The 12,025-nt window shown below is 54.4% G+C and overlaps 1 protein-coding gene across 13 annotated transcripts in view; it reads right to left on the bottom strand.

Moving 5' to 3' along the window:
- RREB1 (ras responsive element binding protein 1) overlaps window positions 1-12,025 on the bottom strand; it is a 173,869-nt gene that overhangs the window by 13,677 nt on the left and 148,167 nt on the right. For all 13 annotated transcript variants that reach the window (XM_082729798.1, XM_082729803.1, XM_082729796.1 and 10 more), the window contains 2 exons: window positions 7,757-7,946; window positions 3,832-6,727 (listed from right to left, as the gene is read on the bottom strand). In XM_082729798.1, coding sequence (XP_082585924.1) covers window positions 3,832-6,727; window positions 7,757-7,946 — 3,086 coding nt within the window. The remainder of the gene's footprint in view (window positions 1-3,831; window positions 6,728-7,756; window positions 7,947-12,025) is intronic.

Here is a 12,025-nt window from a genome sequence, read left to right as displayed (position 1 = left end):
ACTGCCGAGGCCGTCCCTCCAGAAAGCTGGAAGCAGCCAAATAGCACTGGTATCCAGAACACTTTCCACACGGACGTCTGCACACTTGGACGCCGGCTGCCTATGTGCCACGGGGTGGGGGGCAGGACGGGTGCAGAAGACTGCAGGCTAGCAGAGAAGGGCCACTAAAACCAAGTAGGAGAATCCCAAGATGTCAGAGCTGGGGGCGGGAGAGGCGGGAGGCTCAGCCACCCCAGGGTCCGGAGCCCTTCACTTTGGGAGAAAAGGGAGTAGAGGAGGAGGAGGAGGGTGAGGAGGAGGGTGAGGAGGAAGGTGAGGAGGAGGGTGAGGAGGAATGGAAACGGGCTGACTGCATTTTCTGTACTCTCTGGGCCTGGGGCCGAAATGAGGGGTACAAGGGAGGGACAGTGGACTGTCCTCTCCCCAAGGGCAACCCTGTTCAGGCAGAGGAGCCAAGGAACCAGGAACCGTCCTTGCTCACTAGGACATAGGCCAGGAAGAGAGCGCAATGAGGGAGCTCAACCACGCAGAGAGAGCTCACCACGGGCGATGAAAGAGGATGGAGATGCCAGCCTCCTCCCGGACACGATCCCAAGAACCTGAGCCATGGGCCCCTGGGCTGCAGCAACCCCACCGGTCTCCCCAGAGCTGCCTGTCTAGGAGACAACAGACGGATGTCACGATCCTTCTGTGCATCCGCTGTGAGGTCAGGAGGAAGCGGACTCTTGAGACACAGACGCGGTTTGCCTAACAGTGATCTAAACCCAGATGCTGCTCGAAGCTTCGGGCTGGAACACAGCTAGACTTTAGCACTATCCCCACGCCCTGCCAAAAAAAAAAAAAAAGAAAAAGAAAACGAAAGAGAAAAAGGCGGCCTTTTCCCTGTAAAACGCTTTTTGTTTACAGGGCCGTTTCAGAAGCTTGTTTAACTCCCAGGCGCGTAACACATGGGCCTCCGGGCTTATTCCAAGGTTTCTGGAAGGAACGCGCCTCCCAGCCAGCCAGGGAACCAAGCACAGCTAGGGGATTCTTCAACAGCAGAGCCTCTACCAGTCTGTGGGAAGCGTGGGTGGGTCAGATGGTTTCCCAGGCTGCGTCCAGGCGTGACACTCGAGGATGGAAACATACTAACACAGCACCAGGCACGGCCAAGTGCTCTATAAAATTATTTAATGGAGGTGATCCCGAGGCTGTCCGTGGTATCTGAAGCAGGAGGACAGCAAAAGCAGTTCTCGAAGCCCAGGGGGCACCAGCTGAGACACCATCTATGCGTGCGGCTAATACCATCCCGAGGCCACCATCAGGGCTGACTGCTAAGATTTGGGGCTTTTTCCATGTTCATCTCCTCTCCACCCCCCCGCCAGCCTTCTGCACTGGACCATGTCAGGACAGGTCGTGAGAGCAGGAGACACATGCCCTGTGTACCTGCTCGCAGAAAAGCAGCAGCCACACTCCCCGACTGTGGGGCAGTTGCAGGGAACGTGACCCTGGCTTTGAACTCGGGCTCAACCAACTCGTGACCCAGCAAAGGACTATGCGCTGTTACTCAGTGTCACCCAGCCTTCATCTCCTTGCTTCAAGACGTGGACAACATCGCCCTCATGGGACAGTCATGAAGACTAGCTCTGGAAGGTCTCTCTACCAACCCTGAGTGCTCCCCTCAAGTCAAAGCCAGAAACCCGCAGCAGGAAGACATGGAAATAAGAAAAGGTTGGACAGGGGGGGGTCACAGATCAGCCTGTCACCAAGGGCTCAGGAACTGCTTAGAAAGAAGTGGCAGAATACGCTGACATGTACGCCCACCCCAACCTACTCCATCTTCAACAAACCTCCCACGTTCCTTGCCTGCTTTCAGAAGCTACGAGACGTTAAACGCATTCAAAAGCCAGGCGACTGAAATGATTGCATTCACAAGTGGGAACTTCCAGCAGACACGTGCAAGACGTGGACACAACTCTGGGAAGGAAATGCCAGGTGCTCCGGTCCTCCTAGGGAGACTGGTGGTTTGCTGGGAGGACAAAGTCCAGGAGTAGGCAGCCTCACCCACGGACAATGTGCACGCTTTCTGCTAAGCACAGGACTCCCAGCTGCGGGGAGGGCATGCAGAGGGTTGGGCATGGCAAGAGCCAAATGCCCCGTCAGACTGAGCCATCTGCTTTCTGAAGAGTGGTAACACCATTACTCACTTCTCCAAAGGCTCTACAGGTGACAAACAAGGTCCCCCCAGAAAGGGGCACCGCCTGTTTACCACGCATTTTCTTTTCTGAACCGCTTCCTTCGGGGAACTGTGACTTGACTTTGTCAGGCTTACAGGGTTTCAAATGAAAAGGACAGTCTGAAAATGCAGCATACACTTCCCCAATCTAGAAATTCCGTTTAAGAGTAGAGTCTTTTGTGGACAGGCACTTCTGGCTTGCTGCCATCAGAGTCCTGGATTCGAGGCCCCACCAGACCAGAGAGACCCCCGCCCCCACTTGCTCTCCCCTCCCCGTTTCTCAGGGACTGCTCGGCGACCTCCCTCCCTCATTAGTAGAAATAGCCTGCTATGGGCTTCTTGGAAGCTTCTGAGATGAACACCCCCACTTCTGAATGAAGCCTTTGCACTTGGGGACTGAGCGTGGCTCACACCTCATTCCCAGTATCTGTCTTGTAACCCTTGTAACTGACTAGGTCCGCCCTGTAACTGACTACGGTTGCCAGATTTAGCAACTAAAAACACTCCAGTCTCAATTTCAGATAAATGACAATTCAGTATTTAGTCTATCTCCAATACTGCACAGAAAAATACCTACCCTAAAAATTATTTGCATTTTATCTGAAATTTAAAGTTAACTGGCATCCAGTATTTTATCTGGCAAACCTGTATCATACAATTCTCTCTTGGGTTTCAGGTCCTACACATTAGTATTCATGTGGTAATCTCCAAAAGACTAAGGACCTCACCCAATTTACCTTCAGTTCAAGGATATAAACCCTGTATAAATATTCAATAAATCAGAATTAAGAGGAGAGTGTATGGTCATGTGACTATTCCAAACACCTGGAACAGTACATTTTAAGTATTACTTAAAATGTATCCTCTTCAAGCTCTCTTAAAAAATCAACATATAGAAACTAACACTTGAAAAATACTTCCGGCAATCCACGTCTGAACATTGGCTTTTTCTCCAAGAACAGCTGATGATTTTAGTATAAATAAAATTTGAAAAAAAACCTATCACTATTTGTCACCGATCTTCCCCATAATTGGGAAGGCAGGATTGCCTTAGTGAAATGAAAAAGAACTCTGAAACCTACAGTATTCCCTTTAAGAATATATGGAGTCAAACGAACTTCATGGAACGTTCAGTGTTCAAAGCTGCTCTGCAGAATAGATAAGCAGTTTTTGCCGCCAAAGCAGCGAGGCCACCGTGGCTGATCCCTTAACACCAACTTCTACTTCTCCCTCACTGGCTTCTGTGGGTCACTGGGTAATCCTGCTACACCCTGCTTTAAGGGAAGAGGCGGGTGAACGTCAGTGATCCAATGGGCCCAGGACCATTTTCATCCCCAAACACCGATGTGCAATGCCTGCCTTCACCAGCAGCCCTTCAGAGGCTGAGACAGTGGGGACACGTGATTCTGGTGACAAGGGCACAAAGGGAAGAACTCTCAGCACCACCGGGCAAGCCCCCTGCTTCCGAGACTGAGGGAGAAGCTAGAAATGGGGTTGTGGGGAAAGGGTCCCATGCTTCTGAGCCTGCCCCCCTCCCGTGTCCCCCTCTCCCAGGCCAGCCAGGCTACAGCCTCCCCTCTGGGCAGTAGTGCTCCTGGCCTGGCCGGCCCTCTTACCAGTGTGCGTGAGCATGTGCCTCTGGAGGGAGCTGGCCCAGGGGAAGACCCGGGGGCAGTGGGGACAGTTGATCTTCTGCAGGCAGTTGGCGTAGGAGTTCCGCTTGGCCCTCAGCAGCTTGTCTTCAGGAGGGCTGCCCTGCTCCTCGTCACTGGGCCCGTGGGGGTCTGCGGGGGCTCCGGCCACCTCATCCTGAGAATCGTCCTCTGTGGTCTGTAGAAACGGACTGAACTTGTTGGTATCCGTTGTGGCCAGCATCTTCTCGATGCTGGCAAATTCCCCGCTGGAGTCCAGGTCCACCCCGCCACTGCTGGAGCGGGGCCGGCTCCTCATGCTCTTTTTCCGACCCCTCTTCTTGGACAAGCCCACTGGCCCCTGCTCCGTGGGTGAGGCCGCCTCCGGGCTGTTGGCAGGAGGGGATGGGTCGCTGGATTCTTTTGGGCTGGTGGTGTTGGCGGGGGCAGCGGCAGCTCTGGGGACAGTGCTCCCCAAGCCGTCTGGGGCTGTGCTGTTACTGCCCGTGCTCGTGGGCCCCAGGTCGGCCACCTTCGCTTTCAGCAAGGTGGGGGCTGAGGACACCGATGAGATGATCTGGGCGATGGAGGCCAGCGGGGGCAGCTCTTCTGTCACAGGGGGCTTTGGCAAGAGCAGTGGGGGCTTGGGGCGCAGCGGCCGCAGCAGTGCAGGGCTGCTGATGAGCGTGGAACTGCCCAAGATGGGGGGGCTGTTGACCAGAGCGGAGGAGTAGATGGGGACAGCAAGCTGAACTGAGCCCTGCAAGGGCTGAGCGTGGGCTTCCAGAATGCTGGCTGCAGAGGCCCCGGGCTTTTCCGGGATCCCGCTGGGCCCCAAGGTCACTGGCAGGGTAGGGCATGGTGGAGGACAGGGAGTGGGCTGCTCGCCGATCCCTGGTTCCTGCTCTGGCTTCTTGGCTTCCCCGGGAGCGGTGGTATCCTTGTCTCCTTTCCTGAAGTTCTTGGGGATGGACAGGTCGATGGGCTCCAGGGAGCAGTCATAGGGCGCCGAGGAGGAGGGGCTCAGGAAGCCAGCGATGTTCTCCTGCTTCACCTGGACCAGGGCCAGGCCCTTCTGGGAAAAGTCCAGGGGCTCGTTGAAGTCCACCGGGAAGTTGCCGGCGGGCTCCAGCTTGACGGAGATGTGGGGTGGCAGCGGCTGCGGCGCCCCGTGAAGAAAGCCGTTCTGCGGCTCCAGGAAGGCAGCCAGGGGCTTCCGGTCGCCGAAGGTCCCGCCACCGTCCTCCATCCTCCCCGCGGCCTCGGCAGCCGCGTCAGCATGGCTCAGGCCATCGGCCGCCAGGACGTAGCTCTCGATGTCGTGCTCGGGCACGTGCAGGTGCTGCTTGAGGATGTGGTGGACGCAGTTGCGCTTGGCTGAGAAGGCGGCACTGCACTCCTTGCACTCAAAGGGCTTGCGGCCCTTGGGGCAGCCGCCCAGGCCGCGGCCGCAGTGTGTGCGCATGTGGATCCGCAGCGCGCGGTAGTGCTTCAGGTCCTCGCCGCACAGCCGGCACACCGTGTCCGGGGCGCAGAAGGCATCCACCATCTCCGCGGCGCTGCTGGTCACGTACTCGATGTTCTTCTCGATGTCCTTGCGCGTGGCCTTGAGGTGCTTCTTGCGCAGGTGCCGCTCGCAGTTGGCCTTGACGGTGAAGGGGTAGTGGCAGATCTTGCAGATGTAGGGCCGCTCGCCGCTGTGCGTGCGCAGGTGGCGGATGAGCGCGGCCTTGTCGGCGGCGATGTAGTCGCAGATGTTGCACTGGTACGGCGAGATGCCCAGGTGGGAGCGCACGTGCGCGCGCAGCACCCCAGAGAAGGCGAACACCTGGTTGCAGAAGCGGCAGGGGTAGAGCACCTTGCGCATGGCTGGCGTCTTCTTGCCACCGGGCCCCGTCATGATGGCCTTGAGGTCCCCCTCCGTTATCTCCTGCTTGATCTTGGCCTCCATGCTCAGGGGCAGCAGGGCCTCGATGATGCTGTCTTGTTCCAGCTGCGTCTTCATCTCGGCCTGGCCCGGCAGGTCCGCCCGTGGCTGCTGCAGGAAGAGCTGCGCAGCGGTGTCTGGCTGGGCTCCCGCCTGGGACGGCAGCAGGTGGGCACTGGAAGCTGCCTCCATGGGGCTTTTGAGGAGCTTCAGGGGTGGCGGGGGGAGGCTGGGGCTGATGCAGCCGGGGGAGGCCTGCTGGGCATTGAGGAGAGGCGGGGGCGTGGACGTGGCCACCACCGTCCGCGGGGTGACCAGGGGCTTTGGCTTCAGAGGGGGCATGTGTTTGAAGATGGCCTGCAGAGGGGCGGCGGGGGCCTTGGACAGAGGCGGAAGACTGATCTGCGGAGGAGCGGAGGCTGCCATCTTCAGAATCTGCTGGATGTCGGCCAGCTCGATGGCGGACTCGCCGGAGATGGGCTTGACCACGATGCTGCTGTCAGGCTGGATGATGAAGCCCTTCTGGAAGGGCTGCAGGGACAGGTGCTTCATGTTCTCCTTGGTAGCCGGGAGGACCGTGAGAGAGCCGCCCAGGGAAGCAGCTTCGAAAGGAGATAGACTCAGCATGCTGGTGCAGCCGGGGTCCTGAGGTAGCTGACATCTGAGTGTCTGGAGCTGTATTGCTTGGTTGTCATCCGGCAACGGCTCCTCAGCGGGGGCAGGCCTGACGTCTTTGGTGTGCTGCAGGCCCAGGAAGGCCAGGAAGACCTTCTGGTCCGGGGCGTCACCAGGCAGGGTCCTGGCCTGCAGCCTTTCCCGTCCCTGGTCCGCGGCGACGTGGGTCTGCCTGTGCAGGGCGAGGGAGGAGCGCATGGGGAACGCCTTGTCGCAGGTCTCGCAGACGAAACGGTGCTGATCACTGATGCACCTTCGCAGGTTTGTCTCACACCAGGCCTGCGTGGAAGCCGGGTCAGCAACAGCAAGTGAATAAAGAGGATTTAAATGTAATCACCACCCTGAGATGCAGGAGGTATCTGTTGGGTAAGCTGCCCCAGGCCCCAGCCCTGGCCTCCCCCTGCTTGCTAATGCCTGCTCCGGACTGAGTAAGGAACACCCCCAAAGCACCTGAAGCATCATTTCGCTTCATGAAGGACATCAGTCTCTAGGGTATCTCAGGGAAGCAATGAAATATGGTTAAGTAGTAACATCACAAAGATGGGATTAACCCTCTTCTTAGAAACGGTGTCCTGGAAAACGGATGGGCTAGGTACTTCCCACCACCAGTGGAGAACTGGCTACCTTCCTGACTGGGAGAAAGGGCATTGCTGGGGGAAGGGGCGCGGGGCAGCGCCATCTGGGGGAGCGTTATGGGAGTGCATACATGCGGGTATGTGCATCTATGTGTACACACAGGGAATAATTCACTGAACTTGAGGCTTCTGTGCCTCGAGAGTTGCCCTGTTGATACCCTCTACCTCAATTATTTTAAAAAGTGTCAAAGTAATTTCAGCACTGTTTTATAGGCAGAGAACAAGTATGGTTACTAATGATCCAAAACATTTTTCATTGAAACTTCAACACTAGAAATACCTGTAATATGGGTATTAAAGAAATATTAAAAATAGAAATTCAGTTCAGATAGGGCTGGGGTAGGGGTGGTGAGCAATTTGCAACTTTAAATCCAAATGCCCCAGGAATGGGCAAAAAGCACAGGTGAGCTAGACACATACAAATTCATAAGAAATTCAATGCAAAATAAAAGCTCACCTATCCTTCTCAGTTCAATGACCCACTCACTGAAGACTGAAAGGATCAAGCTGAATTTCAAGAAGAAAGGTCGTGATAAAAAAAGAAAAAGAGACAAAACCCAACTGACAACGTTTTAAGGAAGGAAAGCATCAGGGTTGGGGGTGGGGGTGGGGGGGCTAGTCCAACGACACGGCCGCGGAGGTGGCTGCTGGGTCCACAGGCCGAGCAAAATACCTGAGAAATTCGAGGAAACTTCCGACAGGAGAAGTCAGTGAAACCTAAGTCATGGAAGCCAGCAGGAATGGAAGGGTTGTTCTGAATGAAAGGCCTTCCCATCGCGTCCCTGGGAAGTTGTTTGTGGACGAGCGCGTTGTGGCGCAGCAATCCTCGGTGTGTTCGAAAGGTAACGCAGCAAATGTCACATCTGGCAGAAAAGAGGGACAGGATATGAGGGAACAGCCAAGTCCGAGTCTCCACTTGCCCAGTAGTGTATTATGGTATTTTTTGGTTGCTTCATTTCAACAGAAGTAAAAATAATACAATGTCAAGGAGCTACTCTGCTCACGGTTAGGACCAAGAAAACTCTTCCTCTAGTAAAAAAAAAACAAAAACGGTATTTGACCAATTTCTGCTGACAAAGTGATCATTTGAAAGGCTTTGCTCCCTCCCTTGACTCAATGGATTCTAATTATCGTAAATGTTTAAAAGTCAAATAGCATACATTTGCATAGAATCTAGAAAAACCCCTGTCTCTGATGGGGATGAAATGATCAGGATGAAATGATAATCAAATTTTCCAAGTGAATTCACAGTATGCGACAGTGACTACGTATTCAATTCTGATATTATCACCAACATTATCTGAAAGACAATCGTGGCTCCTAGACTAGGAGCCAGGCATCCTGCAGGGGCAGGGAGCACGGCCCTGATACGCGTGTGGGTATCCTGACTTTCATTGTATCCATGATAACATTGAGGTTCTTAAAAACCTTACATAACGAGGCCGAGGTCACACAGCCAAGTATGGAGCAAAGATAAAATATGAACCTCGTTCGTCCTCCTGCCCACACCTGTTAGGATGCTGTCGCCTTTTCCTTGAAAGACTCCCACGATGCAGTCCCTCTAAAGGTGAGTAAGTACCCTCCACTTCAGAGATGACCTACACCTTAAGCATCCTGGGCCACACAGATGTGAAACAAACGTACTTTATTATTATTGTTTACTTTTATTTTTTTAGAGGGGAAGGGGGGACAGGGAGAGAGACAGAGACAGAGGGAAGTTGAGGGGGGGCAGAGAAAGAGGAAAAAGAGAAAATCTTTTTTTTTTTTTAAGATTGTATTTATTTACTTGACAGAGAGAGAGACCATAAGCAGGCAGAGGCAGGCAGAGAGAGAGGGAAAAGCAGGCTCCCCGCTGAGCAGAAAGCCTGATACGGGGCTTGAGCCCAGGACCCCAAGACCATGAGCTGAGCTGAAGGCAGAGGCTTAACCCACTGAACCACCCAGGTGCCCCAAAAGTGAGAAAATCTTCCATGCCCAGCATGGATGGAGCCTGATGCAGGGCCAGATCTCACAATCGTGAGATCATGACCTGAGCCGAAATTGAGAGTCTCATGCTGAACTGACTTGAGCCAGCCAGGTGGCCCCAAACGCATTTTATGAAGCTTCCTCCACTCTCCACACCACTGTCACCATCTGAGTCTTCACTGAGAACCACCCTGACAACAGCCCGATCATCAACCACCCCTAGACCTGTACCGAATACAGTAGCCACAGCAACCACACGTGACTACTTAAATTAATTAAAATTTCCTCAATCACAATACTCTTACTTCAACAGTGGCCTCAGGTAGCGCTGACCTAACACACTGTGTTTCTATGACCACAGAAAGTTCTGGTGGACGGGGCTATGGGCCTAGCACCTTTCCAAGTATTTGTGTGTACACATGCATTTGTCTCTCACAAAGCCCCTAAAGCAGGTGTTGTCAGTGCTCCACAGGGAAGGCACATGCGACATCGGGGGGGGGTACAGTGACTTGCCCGAGTTTACACCACACAGACTTTAGCAGGAACTTCCTTTGCTCTGAAATTCTTCTCTGTTAATAAAGAGACAGTAAATCACCCAGGAAGCAGCTGAGCTCCTTTCCTCTCGTGCTGAAAGAAAGAGGTGCCAAGTATGTGCGGGTCTGCTGTCCTATCACACCATGGCTGGCCATGGCAAGCGAGGTCCTACTGTGTGTCCGCCTCTCCCATCTCCAGGGCCACCCCGGCCGCATCTCACCATCAGATTCCTGTCATCATTCCATTAAATTTAGAATCCTGGGTTCCTTCAGGATGACTCTTGTGTTTTGAGTGGCTCATGGGAACCCGGTGTGATGAAGGCTCGAGGGAAAGCAGAGCCACAGTGAACCCGGGCTGCCTTTAGGTACCGACACTTCTCACAGCTGTGGGCCCACACGGCGCCGCTTCCTCCTCACTCCCTGGCCCTGATCCCCGGGAACTCGTCATAGGCACATGGCCCATGCTCAGGTTCAGGGTGGCCCCCCAACTACAGGGAACCGTGGTCAAAGTACCCAGAGGGCTACGCCGTGAGGAACTGAAGGAAAGGGCAGCAGCCTGGCCGCAGCAGCTCAGATGACGGTCTCATCAAGGGCCACATGGCCCGTGTGGAGGGGCTGTGACCCCGAGGCCCCGTGGCAGCTCTGTCCTGTCCTGCTGCCATGGAAACGACGCTGCTCTCTTCCACCACGCGAACTGCAGTCCCCCTAGACTTAAAGTTCAACTGTACACTCCTTGTCACCACCCCAGCGGTCAGCTGGAAGCCATCCCCCAACCTGGAGAGAAACGTCTGGACTGGGGACATTTGACGCTGACCAGACAGTGGGCGACAGAAATTGCTGTTACTTTTAAAGTTGTAATATTTTGGTTGTGTGTGTGTGTGTTTTAAGTCCCTTCCCTTTACAGATACGTAATGAGATACTACTAAGGGAAATGTGATGCCCAGGGCTTGTTCTGAAGTTGTCGGGGATGGGGGAAGAGATGAATCGTGACGGGCTGGGAATTCCTGAAACTGGGGGAAGGAAGGGTCATCACACTGTGCTATCTGCGCATATGTTTAACATGACCCTAATACACGTAAAAGAGAGTAACACCCCCTCCCCCCAAATAAATAAATAAAAAAGGGGAGGAAGAGAAACATCTAATTACAAATAGCTAATGAGAGAGGGCTGATTCCCCGTCTGTTTTTCGGAGCTTCCACAACACCCAAAGCACTATTTGTGGCAGATGTGGATGGGGGGGGGGTCCGGTTTACAAAAGAGAGAAGCCCTCAACACTGAGTCTCACTCAGGCATGGGTGAAGGAAGGAGCCTGTTTCCCCAGCAAACCCATGGGACAGTCAGACCTCTGGGAGAAAGGCGGCCAGGGTCGGGGGTGGGAGGAAGGCAGCTGCATTAAGGTGCAGGCAGAGCGAGCCACACTCGGCGTGCTGGGTGGTCAAGGCTCTGGCCACATTTGGCATGGCCTGTTGTGAACTGGAGATGGTTCCAATTTTCTCTCTCCCTGCCTTTTCCCCTCTGTCCTGGCTTGGCCAGAGGAAGGTGAGGTTTGGGAAGCTGCAGGAAATGGCAGCTGGTCTGTGCCTTCCGTGGAAGGTGAGAACAAGAGGAGGTGATGAAGTCGAAGGCAGACTCATCTGAGGGCTGCCTTTCGTGGGCACCTTGCCCCTGAGGTCTGCACTTGCTCTTTCCAAATTAAGAGTGAGCACTGACTACGGACATTTTGTGTAGGACATTTGAAGAGGATTTTGTTTATTTATTTATTTTTAAAGATTTTTATTTATTTGACAGAGAGTGAGCACAAGCAGGGAGAGCAGCAGGCAGAGGAAGACAGAGTAGACTCCCCGCTGAGCAGGGAGCCAGATGCGGGACTTGATCCCAGGACCCCGGGATCATGACCTGAGCCAAAGGCAGCCGCTTTACCGACTGAGCCACCCAGATGCCCCCTGCAGAGTGTCTGAAACTCATCTTTATTGGTGTCAGGTGCTGTCCTGTCCTGAATGCCACGGAGTCATAACCAATACCTGAGCTCATTCATCCTGACAACCTCGGACACAGACAGCACTAGTAAGAGTCAATGAGGGTGAGTGTGTGATCGATCAGCCACACCAGGGGGCTGGCCCCGGCCCCTTGCTCCGCTGTCCCGGTGAAGACAGCAGGGTTACTGCACCTCGTGGGGGAGGGGCTCGCTGATAAAGTCAGGGAACGGGCTTGGGTGAGGCGTGCATTAAAAAGAAGCCACGTGGATGTGAACTATTTTATCTAACCCTAAAACACACACAGCTGAGCCTCATTACGGGCAGATTCTGTACCCGTCCATTTGCTGACTTGCTACCCCCAGACGGTGCCTGCCCCGCATCCAAGGACACGCACAGCAAAGCAGGGAATGCGGTCACCCGACGCGCGCATTCCCGGCCGCGGCTGAAGGAGGCCACGCAGCCCGCCGC

Source organism: Mustela nivalis (genome assembly GCF_964662115.1).
Source record: "Mustela nivalis genome assembly, chromosome: 5".
Classification (NCBI taxonomy): domain Eukaryota; kingdom Metazoa; phylum Chordata; class Mammalia; order Carnivora; family Mustelidae; genus Mustela; species Mustela nivalis.
This window is presented reverse-complemented; position numbering and strand designations above follow the sequence as displayed.